Source organism: Salvelinus namaycush, chromosome 39, assembly GCF_016432855.1.
Source record: "Salvelinus namaycush isolate Seneca chromosome 39, SaNama_1.0, whole genome shotgun sequence".
Taxonomy (NCBI): Eukaryota; Metazoa; Chordata; class Actinopteri; order Salmoniformes; family Salmonidae; genus Salvelinus; species Salvelinus namaycush.
The window spans coordinates 14,201,059-14,219,753 of NC_052345.1; the positions used below are offsets into that span (position 1 = coordinate 14,201,059).

The 18,695-nt window shown below is 43.2% G+C and overlaps 1 protein-coding gene across 1 annotated transcript; it reads right to left on the bottom strand.

The window, feature by feature from the left end:
• Positions 1–3,306: 3,306 nt before the first annotated feature.
• Positions 3,307–17,158, bottom strand: LOC120032991 (transcription factor Sp2-like). Its single transcript, XM_038979274.1, has 7 exons — positions 15,949–17,158; positions 8,857–9,558; positions 8,361–8,558; positions 7,409–7,694; positions 6,876–7,056; positions 6,153–6,346; positions 3,307–5,662 (listed from the first exon to the last, which is right to left on the bottom strand). Exons 1-7 carry the CDS (start codon positions 16,174–16,176, stop codon positions 5,562–5,564), a joined length of 1,890 nt encoding a protein of 629 aa, XP_038835202.1. The 5' UTR covers positions 16,177–17,158; the 3' UTR covers positions 3,307–5,561.
• Between the last annotated feature and the right edge of the window lie 1,537 nt (positions 17,159–18,695).

The following is an 18,695-nucleotide window of genomic DNA, read 5'->3' on the forward strand; positions in this document are numbered from 1 at the left end:
CCCTGACCTTCTTACAGCTCTATCTTAGGTTTGTACAAATGTAACCCTTGACTTTCTTACAGCTCTATCATAGGTTTGTTCAACTGTAACCCCTGACTTTCTTACAGCTCTATCATAGGTTTGTACAAATGTAACCCCCTGACCGTCTTACAGCTCTATCATAGGTTTGTTCAACTGTAACCCCTGACCTTCTTACAGCTCTATCATAGGTTTGTTCAACTGTAACCCCCTGACCTTCTTACAGCTCTATCACAGGTTTGTTCAACTGTAACCCCTGACCTTCTTACAGCTCTATCATAGGTCTGTACAACTGTAACCCCCTGACCTTCTTACAGCTCTATCATAGGTCTGTACAACTGTAACCCCTGACCTTCTTACAGCTCTATCTTAGGTTTGTACAAATGTAACCCCCTGACCTTCTTACAGCTCTATCATAGGTTTGTTCAACTGTAACCCCCTGACCTTCTTACAGCTCTATCATAGGTCTGTACAACTGTAGCCCTTGACTTTCTTACAAATCCATCATAGGTTTGTACAACTGTAACCCCTGACCTTCTTATTTTATTTAAGGTACATTAACTTTTGAAAGTCAATTGTTGTGATTTTTTTTTTTTTACTTTTAATGTTATTTTATGTTTCTTCCGAGAAAATATACGTGTAGTGATGTCCTATGTTTTTTTGTTGTTATTGTATTGTCATTAGAAATGTTATAATAAGATTTTTTTTAAATACCAAAAAAGTATATATTTCTTTACAAAAAAAACAGGGAGCGTTCGCAATTGTATGCAGTTGGTGAAGTCTTCTTCTTCTTTTTCTTCTTCTTCTTCGGTGGGGTTTATAGGCGGTTGGCATCCAACGTTATGGTGCATTACCGTCGTTTACTGTACTGGAGTGTGGGCCAGATACAGGAAGAAACTAAATCCTACCTGCCAGCTCCGTTGCTCTTGAAAAAAATTATAAAATATTTGAGACTATATCTAATGACGTTCTACTCAATATACTCTTTAAACTAATTTCTTGTATCTCCTTCTCCCTCATACTAGATCTCCGCCTCTTTCCCTCTGATACTACCCACACTGTAGCAATACATGCTCCACTGTACCTGTTTCCTGGCAATAATCACACTTTCCTGTTGGATGCTTTCCTATCACATTTAAAGGACTTTTTCAACCTGCTGTGTCCCAGCCTCTCTTCGGTCGGTGAAGTCGATATTGTTGTAATAAATTAAATCATGGTTTATATTGTTGTAAATTCATTAACTAATTAATATGAATCATCTACTGTGTACTCGCTTCGTGAGATTATTGCAAAATTGCTAAATTTCTTAAAGATTAGAATGAAGTTACAATAACTTTCTAGATTAGAATTCAAAATGAAAAATTTATTTTCAGCAAATAAATTAACAAATGTAATCAAAAACAACATATTAAAACGCTTAGATTTTTCAGGCTACACCAAATCAAATCAAATTTTATTTGTTACATGCGCCGAATACAACAGGTTACAGTGAAATGCTTACTTACAAGCCCTTAACCAACAATGCAGTTTTAATAAAAAATAAATAAATAAAAGTAACAAATAATTAAAGAGCAGCAGCAAAATAACAATAGCGAAGGTATATACAGGGGCTACCGGTAGAGAGTCAATGTGCGGGGGCACCGGTTAGTCGAGGTAATTGAGGTAATATGTACATATAGGTAGTTATTAAAGTGACTATGCATAGATAATAACAGAGAGTAGCAGCAGTGTAAAAGAGAGGGGAGGGGGGCAATGAAAATAGTCTGGGTAGCCATTTGATTACAGTGGTTCTTCCTGTAAAAGTTGCGTCATACTGTAGCACACCTTGCGGGCCGCCGCAGAATTCTATGGCAAGTTATTTAACTGTCAGCCATTGTTGCCATTAATGCTAGTTTGACCACCAGAGGGCATCTTTGAGAAGCATTTGACAGTCTTCAAAATTGGCTGTACTAGAGAATTTAAAACCTTTTTTGTAAGAACATACTATATGGGATTGATTTTAAGAAATTTAGCTTAATTTGATTAATATTATGGTGTTTCTATTCCAAGAAAAACAAAACCCTCAGGGTTTCCGTTAGGACAATATGGCGCTGTACAACGTGACCGGTCGGGAGTAGGCTACAGTACTAAGACCATAACATTTCAACACCCTAATTGTAGTCTAACCAATACCCAAACGGAGATTCAGTGCTCCTAAAAATGTCATTGATTTATCAAGACCAGTCCCCATGCTTGTCTCAGAGCAGCGCGAAATGGTGCTGAAATAGTTGACCACACGCAGGTAGGCTATTGCTTCAAATCCTATTGCTTCTAACTTCAATATGCTTTAAATGCCACAATGTCACAAATAATTGAACACACACAATTCTTAAAACTCTAATGCTTTACTATTTAATAATTTCTCCCCTCCGAATTCATATTCATTATATAAACACTGAACCCCCTAAGCAACGGTACTGGAATTGATCAAACTTGCAGTTTAATACATGTACAAAATTATCCTCTTTCCCTAAAAGCATAATGGTCATGACTTTGTTTTGTTTTTTTACATGAAAGGGGGTCTTTAACTTGGCCCCGCAGACAATCGATCTGAGCTAGACTTAAGTTTCCTTGAACCCTAAAGAACATTATGTAGCAAACACACTTTTTTCTGAAATCAACTGTCCAGACATCAAGCCATGAAGGGGATACAGTACTGAGACCCTATAGCTTGGAATCACTCAATCTTTTCAATAAATTATTTTATTTCCTCATTAGCCATGTACATTTGGCATAGGGTTTCCCAAGCTCGGCCCAAGTTTTAGTTTTTGCCCTAGCACTACACAGCTGATTCAAATAATCAAAGCTTGATGATGACTTGGATATTTGAAATCCGCTGTGTAGTCCTAGGGCAAGAACCAAAACATGCCCTCAGGGCTGGGCCCCAGGACCGAGTTTGGGAAACCCTGATTTCGCAGACGCTCTTATTCAGAGCAACTTACAGGAGCAATTAGGGTTAAGTGCCTTGCTCAAGGGCATATGAGATTTTTTTCACCTGTCAGCTCAGGGATTCTAACCAGCAACCTTTCAGTTACTGGCCCAACGATCTAGGCTACCTACTGCCCAATGTAAAACAAATGACAGCCAGGTAAATACTTGTACACAAACACACCTTTTTCAAAATTCATCCCATGGTTCTCAGTGAGGGCAATCTCTCGTGAAGGCTGATGGGACCTGGACGAAGAAGGACAACCCAGAACACAGTTTGAATGCTTTATTGGAGGGGTGGGTGACTGTAAAAAAGGAGCAAGCACCTGTAGTAAGCGCCTTAATAATAATAATAGCTGAATATCTGAGGACTCCTGTTAATCAAAGGAAGTCTGAAATGGCACCCTATTTCCTATAGAGTGCACTACTTCTGACCAGAGACCATAGAGCTGTGGTTGAAAGTAGTGCACAATATAGGGATTAGGGTGCCAATTCAGACACAAACAGGATCTGTATCTATTACTGTAGTAGATCAGGTTTAGAGAGGGAAAAGCACCTGGTTCACTGAGACCAACATTAGGACCTTTTCAGTTTAGGTAAAATAACTCATCCACTGATCATTACTTAAAAATTCAACCTGGGCTCAAGTCAGTGCACATAAACATCGGCATTATGTAACATAAGTTAGACAAAAATAAAAGGAATTATACAAATGCCTTTCCCTGGAAATTAGACAGAAATCTCTTTAAATACTGGGTGCAACTGTCTAAGGCAACTTTAAATTCGATAGAAAAGGGATCATCTAGAAGTAATGGTGTACAAAGCAGGAATGAAGCTATACAATGTCACATTACGCATTCTCCTTTCACACTGTACAGAGTCCACTTCCTTCAGCTCTGGCCAGGCCAGCCAAAATACAAGGCAGTGTAACTTTCTATCCTACATTTTACTGTGTCTCCCAGACACATTGTATATACACATTCAGGACATACAAGACAAACATAAATATGAGCAGGACTTTCTTTCCGTCCCCCAAGGCCCAGTTTAGGCATCCAGACATACTGGACACGATTTTTCTATTGGCTATTCAATGAAATGTTGATCTCATTTTAAAATGCATGAGGATCATTTTATTGTTGGGGGACATTTATAAATCTTTCCGATTAGTTCATAAAACATTTTAAAGAAAAATAGTAAAAATGTACGCTGTTATGCAGTTAGCTACATAAACAGTCAATATGTATTCATTGAACAGAACATATTGAGTAAAGGTTAATTGCTGGTGTTCTTCCTCGAGTGTTAAAGGAATTGAAACACCAGAAACCTTAGATAAATAATAGTAGATAGCTTGTCAATTTGTATGTCATACGAAGCGGAAATGTTTTATCACACATATTTGCCTCAAACGGATCTTAATGTAGATCATAATAAACAAGTAATGACAGGCCCGAGAAAGCATTTTAATGTCGATTATTTGCATCTTATGGCATGATTGTCATGCCAGACCAATATCTGGAACATATTTAGTTAATATCATAACGATATACACATAGCAATGCACTACATTTAAACTCATAAGGATGGAGTGTGTATTCAAAATAAATGTGTAACTCTTCACTCAAACAAAAAATGCCAAAACCTAATTTACATTTTCATATTTGATATAAAAAAACTCCCGAAAAGGGTATTATGTCTGAACATCATAAATATCTATATTTGCCCATGTATGTGCGAATGTATGTTTGTGCGCACATACACAAAATCTTTTGCCAACTTGGGTTTTCAGAGTCTGGAACTGTGTAAGGTTTCAAAGTGGTCACCAAGGCCTCACAGGTATGTAGGTTCATTCCAACCAAATCATTTATTTGTTGAAAAATCTATAATAGTACTTTGATATTGAACAAGAATAGAATTACAAATACCGTTCAAACCATGTAAAAGGATATGCATGTAGTGCAATTTACTGAAAAGGATTTGTTTGACTGAAAAAAGTACCTTGGATACCCGTGGGGCTTGAGGATCAACTTAGAAAAAAAACTTATTCTGGAGCTTCAACAACAATAATATTTGTTATTATTAACATTGAAAAGAATAAAACATGAAAAAACAAGAAGGGGCAAGAGTGGCTGGGGTCTCCTTTGGGCTCGGGTACTTTGGTAGACTAAATCTATCCGTTTTTCTCTCATTCCTCCCTCAGGCCTTGTGACTGGATATGGTGCTCAGAGCATGAGGTCATCAGAACACAGCAGCCACGCTTGCCTATCTTTCTGGGAGACCGCCTTTCGCTGTTCTACACATTCTGCCTATGTAGGTAAGCCTGCTGTCCGTAATTATATATATATATATATATTTTATCATTAATAAATTGACTGGAACAGTTGAGTCCGTGGGGGGAGGATTGGTATGTACACCAGGCTACGAAGCCTCTGAGGGGGGAGTAAGGAGAAGAGGGCGTATGGGGCGTTTTTGGGGTTCACCCATCATGAGACTACCCTCTTGGCATCCTCTCCTGCGGCCCTCTATGGGGTTTAGTTCATCAGGGCATGTCTGTGTATACAGTCGGTATACAGCACAGCTCACAAGTTCTTGGTGTTTATGTGTGTTTTGTAATGCTTCGTGAGATGGTCGCTCCTCATGAACCGTTTCTGACACTGGTTGCACTCGAAGCGCTTGTCTCCTGCAAGGAAAAGACAGAATAAATGAGTGGTTTAATTTTCCTGCATAACAAAACTATGAAAGAGCAATACCATCCTTCTCTGCTGCAAGGGAATCTCTGCAACAAATCTGAGTGCCTGCTTGAGTCCTGAAAACTTAAGCAAAACTTAACACACTGTATGTTACTGTACTGCTTGAGTCCTGACATGTGGTGAACACAATGGTGTATCAGAATGATTTGGCGTATGGAGTATTGTCGACTGACTTGTGCTAACTTTGCTGTGTACATACCTCCTCTGTGTGTGTCCTGGGGTGTGTTCAGTAGGTGGAAAACATTTTGAAAACAGGGGCGGTACTATCTGAACTTGTCTAATAAGAACACAGGATTGTCATTATCCATTGCAAAACGTTTCGCTACGGTGCTCTTTACTGAACATGACCCAGTGTGTGTTGCAGACTGACCTACATTCATCCTACAGTGTGTATCAGCGTGTCTCTTGCGGTGGACAGACCTGTGTGTGTCCTGGCGTGCCTCTGCAGCTCGTCGCTGCGCGTGAAGCGTTTGCCGCAGAAGACCCAGTTGCAGACGAAGGGCCGCTCGCCGGTGTGCAGGCGCACGTGGGCCCGGAGGAGTGACGTTTTCCGGAACGTCTTCTCGCAGCCCGGGATGTGACAGATGTGCTTCCTCTTCCCTACCTCGCCGGGCCTGCACAACACAGAAAACACAAACTTAACTACACTATATATACACAAAAGTATGTGGTCACCCCTTCAAATGAGTGGATTTGGCTATTTCAGCCACACCTGTTATTGACAGATGTATAAAATCAAGCACACCGCCACGCAATCTCCATAGACAAACATTGGCAGTAGAATGGCCTTACTGAAGAGCTCAGTGACTTTCAACGTACCACTGTCATAGGATGCCACCTTTCCAACAAGTCAGTTCGTCAAATTTCTGCCCTGCTAGAGCTTCCCCGGTCAACTGTAAGTGCTGTTATTGTGAAGTGGAAACGTCTCGGAGCAAAAACGGCTCAGCCGGGTAGTGGTAGGCCTCACAAGCTCACAGAATCACCAAGTGCTGAAGTGCGTAAAAATCGTCTGTCCTCGTTTGCAACACTCACTACAGAGACTTTCCATTTTGGTAAAAAAAAAAATGGTTTTATACTGTATATAATGCTTTTTCCCACCAGGTGCTCAGGCCTGTCTCTAGTTTGCTAGTAAGAGCCACTTGCCTCTTCTCGGAGTCCTTACAGTTGGGGCAGGTGCAAGCCATGCGGCGTTTCTTCTCCCCAGGCTGGCCCTGCAGCTCCAGAGCCAGAGTCTGCTCCATCTGCATCTGGTGGCCCTGGGAGGTCACGCCGCCCAGCTGGAGGGTCCCGCCCTGCACCGTCTGCACTGTCAGGTGCTGCTGCCCTGAAAGAACAGTAGAGAAACTTTAACATCTTGCACATGTATAATAAACATATATTGTACATATATAAAGCTACTTTACACAGACATCCACACCCCAATCCACACACACACATACTGACACATGACCACTGACACACAAATGCAGGCCTCCATTGGCTTGCTAAAAGTCCATTGGAATGAAAACCGTTTTTAAAGGAAGACAGTATGGAAATAGAGTGGATATGGTCAAGCACTTTTTATATTTGTCCCGAACATACAGTACACACACACACACACACACACACACACACACACACACACACACACACACACACACACACACACACACACACACACACACACACACACACACCTCCTGCGTTAGTGATGGTGACGGGCACTCCTTGCACCTGGACCCCGTTGATGTTTATAGTCTGCACGGCCTGGCCCGCTGAGGAGAGCTGGGCCGCGTTCAACGCTATCATCCCCCCCGCCGGAGCTATTTTTGGTAGGGTCCTCTCCTTCCTGCCCCCCGCCAGTGTTCTCTTGGTGGCCCCCACGGACGATAGGGTGGTGGTGACCATGCCGGAGGGCGTGGAAACTGTGGTTTCCTGGAGCTGCACAGTCTGCCATTCGCCTGATGCCGTTTTGATCAGCAGCTGAGAGGAGCACAGGGGTGTCAGACTAACATGGAACAAGTCTGTCAGATTAGACACATTTCTGTACTAAAGGCCCACTTCCACTTTTATGGTGTGCAATCAAGACTCAATCATGAACACTCTTACTGACAGTTGTGGTTGCTTCGCGTGATGTATTGTTGTCTATAACTTCTTGCCCTTTGTGCTGTTGTCTGTGCCCAATAATGTTTGTACCATGTTTTGTTGCTGCTACCATGTTGTTGTCATGTGATGTTGTCTTAGGTCTTTCTTTATGTAGTGTTGTCTCATGTCGTGATGTGTGTTTTGTCCTATACTTTTATTTTTAATCCCAGCTCCAGTCCCCGCAGGCCTTTTGCCTTTTGGTAAGCCGTCATTGTAAATAAGAATTTGTTCTTAACTGACTTGCCTATTTAAAAAGGTTACATACACAAAAATACAAATAAATAAACATGTGGGTAGCCTGGAGTGAGTGTAGAGAGGTGGTGTGCATGCAGCATCTGTAAGAGTATTGTGTATGTGGCCTGTGTGCATGACTACAGTGGCAACTTCAGACTGACCTATCTACAAATCACCTCGCATCCTAACTAACTACTCTGAGTAACTCCTATACCTGTCAGTTTGCTGAGAGAACTACATTGATGATCTTCTAACAACTTGTGTGTGTACCTGAGTGGGCTCTGGCTGCAGGCTGGGTGCAGGCTGTCTCTGGGGGACCTGAGGCAGGGTGGCGGAGGCGGCCTGCACCACCTTCAGGGCCTGCTGGGGGATCTGGACCACCTGCTGCTCCTGTTTCTGCTGCACCAGTTGCACCAGTTGCTGCTGGCCCGACCCGGTGTTCTGCACGATCAGGAGCTGGTTACCCGCCTGGGGAGAACACCGAGAGAGCAGCAATGAGACACAGACCTAAATCTGTCCAACACTTACTCATACAGGGACCCCAATACTGGAGGTTGAAGGGGTGATAGAGTAGGATAACCCTCATGTAAAGCATAGCACTTTGAGTTTGAGAAATACAGATGAAATCATTACTCATTTACACTCACTCACAAGCATTGTAGACACATTCAGTAATTAGTACCCATTTGTAGCCCAATCAAGCAAGTGAACTAGTCGACAAGTCATGGTTGACCCTACACCAAATGCAGCAGAACAACAAACATACCTGAATAATATTCTCCCCGGCTTCTAACAATATCGTCTCCATCTGCTCGGGGGGCGGAGAGGTGGTCTGTGGTGGAGGGGCTGCTGCCACCAGCTTCTTCCTTCCTCGTCTGCCCTTCGTTGGAGGGGGAGGAGCTGCCGCTGGCTCCTCTCCGGTGGCTACGTTGAGGGGCAGCATGAGCCCGCTGGGCAGCCGCACCACGTTGGCTGCATTGGGTTTCCGTCCCCTGGGGGACGGCTTGATGGCCACCGTCTTCTGTGGGGTGATGGGCGCGGTAGCGGGCTGCGGCTGGGGAACCGTCATGGGCGTGGTGATGATGGCCTGGTTGGTACCCGGGATAAGCTGGATCTGTCCGCCCTGCTGCATCATCTGGATGGTCTGTGTGCTTCCCAGCTGCGGCATCACCTGGTACTGGATGTTGGATGTTTGATTCGAGCGGCCAGGGCTCTGCTGGATGGTGAGGACGATGGGGGTGCCGGGGCTGTTGGAGCCCAGGCCCGCTGGCAGCTGGATCACATTTCCTTTAGCGGACAGGAAGCCCAGGTTTTTGGGAGGGGCGGGGGCGATGGGGGCGGGCTTGATGGGGAGGAGACGGCGAGGTTGGGGTTGGGCAGGAGGGGCGCTGACAGGGACCTGAGCGGCAGGGGGGCCAATCTTACTGCAGGTGGCGGCCAGGAGGGCGAGTGGGGAGGGCTGGGAGTCCTGTACAGGATAAGAGAGAGTGAGAGAAAGAGAGAGAGAGACAAATGGTTAGGGGTGGAACGAGTCGGACACAAAGGATTTACTGCTGATACCAGACCCGGGCGAAATGCCTGTCATTCGCATGAAGAAGCGATGCCGTTACAGGGGACACAGGTCAGGTGCCTTGTGAGAATTTGTCGGTGAGTGGGTAACCCGCCTCTACCATCCGTCCTATTGGCCAACGTCCAGTCATTGAAGAATAAACTGGATGAGCTCTGTTCAAGACTATCCTACCAACGGGACATTAAAAACTGTAATATCGTATGTTTCACGAGTCGTGGCAGATCGACGACATGGATAATATCCAGCTGGCTGGGTTTTCTGTGCATCGGCAAGACTTAACAGCTGCCACCGGTAAGACAAGGGGTGGCGGTCTATGTCTATTTGTCAATAACAGCTGGTGCGCGAAATCTAATATTAAGGAAGTCTTGAGGTTTTGCTCGCCTGAGGGTAGAGTATCTCATGATAAGCTGCAGACCACGCTATTTACCAAGAGAGTTTTCATCTATATTTTTCATAGATGTCTATTTACCACAACAAACCGATGCTGGCACTAAGACCGCACTCAACGAGCTGTATAAGGCCATAAGCAAACAAGAAAATGCTCATCGAGGGGCGGTACTCCTAGTGGCCGGGGACTTTAATGCAGGGAAACAAATCCTTTTTACCTCATTTCTACCAGCATGTTACATGTGCAACCAGAGGGAAGAAAAAATCTAGACCACCTTGACTCCACACACAGAGACGCGTACGAAGTTCTCCTTCGCCCTTCATTTGGCAAATCTGACCATAATTCTATCCTCCTGATTCCTGCTTACAAGCAAAAACTAAAGCAGGAAGTACCAGCGACTCGTCCAATACGGACGACTGTGATTACGCTTTCGATAGCCGATGTGAGTAAGTCCTTTAAACAGGTCAACATTCACAAGGCTGTAGGGCCAGACGGATTACCAGGACGTGTACTACAAGCATGCGCTGCGCTGACCAACTGGCAATTGTATTCACTGACATTTTCAACCTCTCCCTGACCGAGTCTGTAATACCTACATGTTTCAAGCAGACCACCATAGTCCCTGTGCCCAAGAACACCAAGGTAACCTGCCTAAATGACTACCAACCCGTAGCACTCACGTATGTAGCCATGAAGGGCTTTGAAAGGCTGGTCATGGCTCACATCAACACCATCATCCCTGAAACCCTAGACCCACTCCAATTTGCATACCACCCCAACAGATCCACAGATGACGCAATCTATATTGCACTCCATACTGCCCTTTACCACCTGGACAAAAGGAACACCTACGTGAGAATGCTGTTCATTGATTACAGGTCAGCGTTCAACACCATAGTGCCCTCAAAGCTCATCACTAAGCTAAAGACCCAGGGACCAAACACCTCCCTCTGCAACTGAATCCTGGACTTCCTGACGGGCCGCCCCCAGTTGGCAAGGGTAGGCAACAGCACATCTGCCACGCTGATCCTCAACACGGGGGCCCCTCGGGGGTGCGTGCTTAGTCCCCTCCTGTACTCCCTGTTTACCCACGACTGCGTGGCCAAGCATGACTCCAACATCATCATTTGCCAATGACACAATAGTGGTAGGCCTGATCACTGACAACAATGAGGCAGCCTATAGGGAGGAGGTCAAAGACCTGGCAGTGTGGTTCCAGGACAACAATCTCTCCCTCAAGGTGATCAAGACAAAGGAGATGATCATGGACTACAGGAAAAGGAGGGCCGAGCACGCCCCATTCTCATCAACAGGGCTGTAGTGGAGCAGGTTGAGAGCTTCAAGTTGCTTGGTGTCCACATCAACAACAAACTAACATGGTCCAATCACACCAAGACAGTCGTGAAGAGGGCACGACAAAACATATTCCCCCTCAAGAGACTGAAAAGATTTGGCTTGGGTCCTCAGATCCTCAAAAGGTTCTACAGCTGCAACATCGAGAGCATCCTGATTGGTTGCATCATTGCCTGGTACGGCAACTGCTCGGCCTCCGACCGCAAGGCACTACAGCGTGTAGTGCGAACGGCCCATTGCATCACTGGGGCCAAGCTTCCTGCCATCCAGGACCTCTATACCAGGCGGTGTCAAAGGAAGGCCCTAAAAATTGTCAAAGACTCCAGCCACCCTAGTCATAGACTGTTCTCTCTGCTATCGCACAGCAAGCGGTCTAGGTCCAAGAGGCTTCTAAACAGCTTCTACCCCCAAGCCATAAGACTCCTGACCATCTAGTCAAATGGCTACCCAGACTATTTGGAGTGCACCCCCCACCCACCCTTTACACCACTGCTACTCTCTGTTGTCATCTATGCATATTCACTTAAATAACTCTACCTACATGTACATACTACCTCAACTATCCGGTTCCCCCACACATCGACTCTGTATTGGTACCCCTCTGTATATCATCTCACTATTGTTATTTTACTACTGCTCTTTAATTACTCATAGTTATCCATATTTTTTTCAAACTGCATTGTTGGTTAGGGGCTTGTAAGTAAGCATTTTACTACACTTTACTTTTAGTCTACACCTGTTGTATTCGGCGCATGTGACTAATACAATTTGATTTGAAACACAAGAAACCAGCAAAATTCATAAAAGGTTGTGGTGGCAGTAGAAGGCACAGCGGCAACAGGAAAAACCTTGGTACTTTAACACTAATATATGGTAAAGAATGCAAGCGACTTCAATGGCTAATTTCTCTGAACATAGGAAAAAAACATCACCCGATTCTCTCTCTCACACACACACACACACACACACACACACACACACACACACACACACACACACACACTTCCCACTCCTCTTTCTACTCAACTAGTCTAAAGGCCAGTTTTATTGCTTCTTTAATCACTAAAGTTTTCAGCTGTGCTAACATAATTGCAAAAGGGGTTTATAATAATCAATTAGACTTTTAAAATGATAAACTTGGATTAGCTAACACAACGTGCCATTGGAACACAGGAGTGATGGTTGCTGATAATGGGACTCTGTATGCCAATGCAGATATTCCATAAAAATAAAAATCAGCCGTTTCCAGCTACAATACAGTTGTGGCCAAAAGTTGAGAATGACACAAATATTAATTTTCACAAAGTCTGCTGCCTCAGTTTGTATGATGGCAATTTGCATATACTCCAGAATGTTATGAAGAGTGATCAGATGAATTGCAAAGTTCCTCTTTGCCATGCAAATGAGCTGAATCCCCAAAAAACATTTCCACTGCATTTCAGCCCTACCACAAAAGGACCAGCTGACATCATGTTAGTGATTCTCTCGTTAACTTCTTATGAATGGGGGGCAGTATTGAGTAGCTTGGATGAATAAGGTGCCCAGAGTAAACTGCCTGCTACTCAGGCTCGGAAGCTAATATATGCATATTATTAGTAGCTTTGGATAGAAAACACTCTGAAGTTTCTAAAACTGTTTGAATGATGTCTGTGAGTATAACAGAACTCATATGGCAGGCAAAAACCTGAGAAAAATCCAACCAGGAAGTGGGAAATCTGAGGTGTGTAGGTTTTCAAGTCTTTGCCTATCCAAGATACAGTGTAAATTTGGTCCGATTGCACTTCCTAAGGCTTCCACTAGATGTCAACAGTCTTTAGAACCTTGTTTCAGGCTTCTACTGTGAAGGGGGAGAAAATAAGAGCTGTTTGACTAAGAGGTCTGGCAGAAGGCCATGAGCTAAATCATGCGCGCGGCCGTGAGAGCGAGCTGCGTTCCTCTTCATTTCTAAAGACAAAGGAATTGTCCGGTTGAAACATTATTGAAAATTTATGATAAAAACATCCTAAAGATTGATTCTATACATCGTTTGACATGTTTCTACGAACTGTAATGGAACTTTTTGACTTTTCGTCTGGACTAAGGTATGCCTGCGCCTCATGAATTTGGATTTGTGAACTAAACGCGTGAACAAAAAGGAGGTATTTGGACATAAATGGACTTTATCGAACAAAACAAACATTTATTGTGGAACTGGGATTCCTGGGAGTGCATTCCGATGAAGATCATCAAAGGTAAGTTAATATTTATAATGCTATTTCTGACTTCTGTTGACTCCACAACATGGCAGGTATCTGTATGACTTGTTTTGGTGCCTGAGCGCTGTACTCAGATTATTGCATGGTGTGCTTTTTTGAAATCTGACACAGCGGTTGCATTAAGGGGAAGTATATCTTTAACACAGGTGTGAGTGTTGACGAGGACAAGGCTGGAGATCACTCTGTCATGCTGATTGAGTTCGAATAACAGACTGGAAGCTTCAAAAGTTGGGTGGTGCATGGAATCATTGTTATTCCTCTGTCAACCATGGTTACCTGAAAGGAAACACGTGCCATCATCATTGCTTTGCACAAAAAGGGCTTCACAAGCAAGGATATTGCTGTCAGTAAGATTGCACCTAAATCAACCATTTATCGGATCATCAAGAACTTCAAGGAGAGCGGTTCAATTGTTGTGAAGGATTCAGGGCGCCCAAGAAAGTCCAGCAAGCGCCAGGACCGTCTCCTAAAGTTGATTCAGCTGCGAAATCGGGGCACCACCAGTACAGAGCTTGCTCAGGAATGGCAGCAGGCAGGTGTGAGTGCATCTGCACGCACAGTGAGGCAAAGACTTTTGGAGGATAGCCTGGTGTCAAGAAGGGCAGCAAAGAAGCCACTTCTCTCCAGGAAAAACATCAGGGACAGACTGATATTCTGCAAAAGGTACAGGGATTGGACTACTGAGGACGGGGGTAAAGTCATTTTCTCTGATGAATCCCCTTTCCGATTGTTTGGGGCATCTGGAAAAAAGCTTGTCCGGAGAAGACAAGGTGAGCTCTACCATCAGTCCTGTGTCATGCCAACAGTAAAGCATCCTGAGACCATTCATGTGTGGGGTTGCTTCTCAGCCAAGGGAGTGGGCTCACTCACAATTCTGCCTAAGAACACAGCCATGAATAAAGAATGGTACTAACACATCCTCCGAGAGCAACTTCTCCCAACCATCCAGGAACAGTTTAGTGACGAACAATGCCTTTTCCAGCATGATGGAGCACCTTGCCATAAGGCAAAAGTGATAACTAAGTGGCTCGGGGAACAATACATCCATATTTTGGGTCCCAGACCTTAATCCCATTGAGAACTTGTGGTCAATCCTCAAGAAGCGGGTGGACAAACAAAACCCCACAAATTCTGACCACCTCCAAGCATTGATTATGCAAGAATGGGCTGCCATCAGTCAGGATGTGGCCCAGAAGTTAATTGACAGCATGCCAGGGCGGATTGCAGAGGTCTTGAAAAAGAAGGGTCAACACTGCAAATATTGACTCTTTGCATCAACTTCATGTAATTGTCAATAAAAGCCTTTGACACTTATGAAATACTTGTAATTATACTTCAGTATTCCATAGTAATATCTGGCAAAAATAACTAAAGACACTGCAAACTTTGTGGAAATTAATATTTGTGTCATTCTCAAAACTTTTGCCCACGACTGTAGTCATTTTCAACATTAACAATGTCTACACTGTATTTCTGATCAATTTCATGTTATTTTAATGGGGGAAAAACTGATTTTCTTTCAAAAATAAGGACATTTCTAAGTGACCCCAAACTTTTGAACGGTAATATTATATATTAGAAACGTTGAAGAAACAATACTCCAAGCAGCAGCTCCATACTACTTGTTAGAGCTAGAGAACTGATACTGTATACTGGTTGTTGGGGTGGGCTTGGCGTGGGGGGGTCCGTGGGTGGCTTTTGATAATTTTATTGGATTCCTCATGTCTTACTCATTGTTAGGAATAATTATGGTCATAATTCGATGTTAGGTACTATAATTATTGAAGATATGAATCTTATAAATTAAAATGGCCAATTTGGGTGCCATCAATCGGCTTTACTTCTCAGATATCAAATTATATTGCAACAAAATGTTTCAGGAATGCTAATCTTATCCATTTCTAACTACAGAAACGATTTCTGAACAATCGGAGATGGTGGGTGTCAATGCTCTTTCTTGTGCTTTTTGAAGTGGAGTGACTCTTGGTGCAGCAAAGCTTGGAGAAAAAGTTTTTTTTTTTTTAACAAATAGAGAGTTATCATGAATTTCACACAGCCCTAGGTGGAACACAGTTTACATACAGGAGGTTAAGCTACATCTCACCATTGGCAACCAATAAAATACATAAACTGCAAACTTCATGATTCACAATAGGATGGCATTGCTGGACTCAGTATTCAAGCTTTAGTCAAATAATGAACCCCTTGGTTACTTTTAAGACACCACTGCGTGATATTTACACATCCGAGAACTACCGAGGACAAGCAGGAAGTAGTCTAGCTGTGACTCACTTGAGAGGAAGTGGCAGAGGGTTGGAGATACTCGCTGGGACTGACAGCAACAGTGGTGGCCATACTGTCCTGTTGATCTGCAACATACATGGAAACACACATTGCATATACTGTAAATAGTCGAACACATTTCAAGTACCAAAAATAATGCAGGTCACTGTCAATACGTCTGCTGCAGAGATTCAGGAAATTATTAAATCCGAGGGAGCTGTTTTGCCCTAAACGCATGCAAAGGTATTCAAATAAGACACAGTACACAAAGGAAAATGGGCACTGCAACTCTAATTGATTAGTTGTGGCTGGCTAGCTACCACCCCGTGAATGCCAGTCACATCAGACTTTGGTGTAAATTGTAACCTTTAATCCGTACTAAAACGGCGGGTCTATGCCAATAAAAGATAGTCATACTCATGCATTGCCAACTACAACTCCTCGTCTACGAAGTACAGAATTAAAAGTCCCTAGAAAATACAGTATGCTAGCTAGCAAATGGGCACAGCAGAGGGCTACTACTTGTGTACAGTGAGTTGGTGACTACTGTATTTGGCTGAATTCTCACGCAATCTCACAAATAGCTCAAGCATGATAATGTATCGCGAGAGTATTAATACAAAAATTGGACTGTACAAATAATATGCACTGTGGATTATTGGGGTCAATTGCAATCGTGACCAATGTGACTGTCTCTTTAAAATCTGATATTTCATGCTTAGAATTTTTTTGGGAGCGCGGCCTGAAAATAGCGCCGCCATCAAACGTACACAGATAGCTTCTTGCAAGCGAAATGGTTTGCTGGCTAACTGGCAGTCAGAAATGAAACAATTAGCTAGCATTGCAAATACTTTCTCGTGCAGCTGACTTTTCAAAGTGAGTGGAACAGACAGCCCATTGCGATACGTGCATGTGGAATTTGTTTTAATGTGAAATATAAAAAATGATTAGCATCAATGTATAGCTAACGGTAGCTGAAATTACAAACAGGATTCAGCTTTACTGGCTAGTATGCTAAGCTAGATACGCGTAGCAAATCAAACTCTTTGATACTGAAAAAAAGGCAGCCCTTTTCCGGAAGTGCATAGCTGGCTTGCACAATGCTCCTACTCAACCTCAAACATAAGGAATTTCCAGCACAAACTGTTCGATGTGTTTTCTTTAACACAGACCAAATTGTTTTACGAAGTACAATGTAATATAAACACCAATGTTTTAATTCCTACCCACCGCTCATGACGAAACTCGCTCTCCGTGAGCCTTCAAGAGCAAGCCCCTGGAAGATTCCGCCCACGCTCATGGACCAATCCACGCGCTATTGTTGAATGAAGGATGCCCAGGCCAGCCAGTAGACACGAGCTCTCAATGTGATTGAAATTTTATTTAGCCAATGAAAAGCCTGAAACCTCACACAACCGTCGATGGACGCTATTTTAACCAATGGAGTATATAGATTATGGTCAATGGGGTGGGTTTTAAGGGAAAAGGTGGACCAGGCAAAGGGCCTATTATAATGGTTTAACATTTAAATGACGTCTATAATGTCCAATAAGAGCTCTATGGGACAAATCGGTCAAACTCAGAATGACATCCATTTTGATCAATGAGCTTGTTTTAAGCCATTTGATTCAGGTAATACCTGCGACAAAGCACAGATACAATATGTTATTAGAATGGATAGGCTATACTCAGTCTGTCATAGTCAACACACAATAAGGCTTACGGATGACTAGGTATGAAGGCAGTGCTGATAAGGGCACAGGGCAAGCTGTTACAAACTTGTTTCTGTCACTCAAACTAAATTACAGCTGATCTGTAGTGATGTAGATCCGCAGGTAATCTATAGTAATAACATGTGCATGTTTTCTAAATACTCACCTACACCTATGTGAATATCCCAGTCATTAGTCATCTATTACAGGTGTAGTAGCGCGATCATTGAGTGCATGCAAAATAGGCTTATTATGCACAATGATCAAGCTTGTAAAATTATGTCTAGGGGAACTATCAGATGTGTATTTCTGCGTATTAAAACATTATAGTACCACTTTACACTAGCACCTGGTGGCCTACCATTTTTAGTCTGATTTGATATATGACATGGATAATACGCCTATAGAGCAGGGGTATTCAAGTCTTACCCTACAAGGTCCGGGAGGCCTGCAAGTGTTCTGTTCTACCTGATCATTCATTTTACCACCTCGTCTAAATCAGTCCCTGATTAGAGGGGAACAATGAAAACAAGCAGTGGAACTGGCTTCAAGGTCCAGAGTTGAGTTTGATGTGTATAGAGTATGGGCAAGAATTTGAAACCAGTCAGCAACAAAAGACCAGTTCATAGTTAGGGTCATTTCCATTTCAACACAATCAGTAAAACAATTATACAAAAAATTCAGCTCAGAATTGAAAATATCAAATTATTAAACCCTTAGTGTAGACCTGCTGGGCCTTCTTATCCAATTTCCTATTTCAATGTATAATCACAAACCCATTTACACAACTGGATTCTCTCTATAGAGGCAAATCACCAATACTGCTGGCATAGTTAGATGTCAAGTTCATGTGTTGTCCATCCATTAAGTTGGCCCCCAACATAGGAGCATGTGTGTATGAGCAGTCCTTGTTCTCCTAAAATCATCCTTCCTGTGTGTGTGTGTGTGTGTGTGTGTGTATATGAATAGGATAACAATACAAAAAGGGCTATGAAATAAGCATATGTTTAGTAGGGGGGAACTAAAAAGCAAAGCGGTCAAAAT

Coding starts and splice junctions, on each gene's coding strand:
- LOC120032991 (XM_038979274.1), bottom strand. CDS start 16,176: ATGCGTTTAGGGCAAAACAGCTCCCTCGGATTTAATAATTTCCTGAAT. Junction 9,559..15,948: donor CCTCTGCCACTTCCTCTCAA/GTGAGTCACAGC, acceptor TATCCTGTACAG/GACTCCCAGCCCTCCCCACT. Junction 8,559..8,856: donor CCGGGGAGAATATTATTCAG/GTATGTTTGTTG, acceptor TGTTCTCCCCAG/GCGGGTAACCAGCTCCTGAT.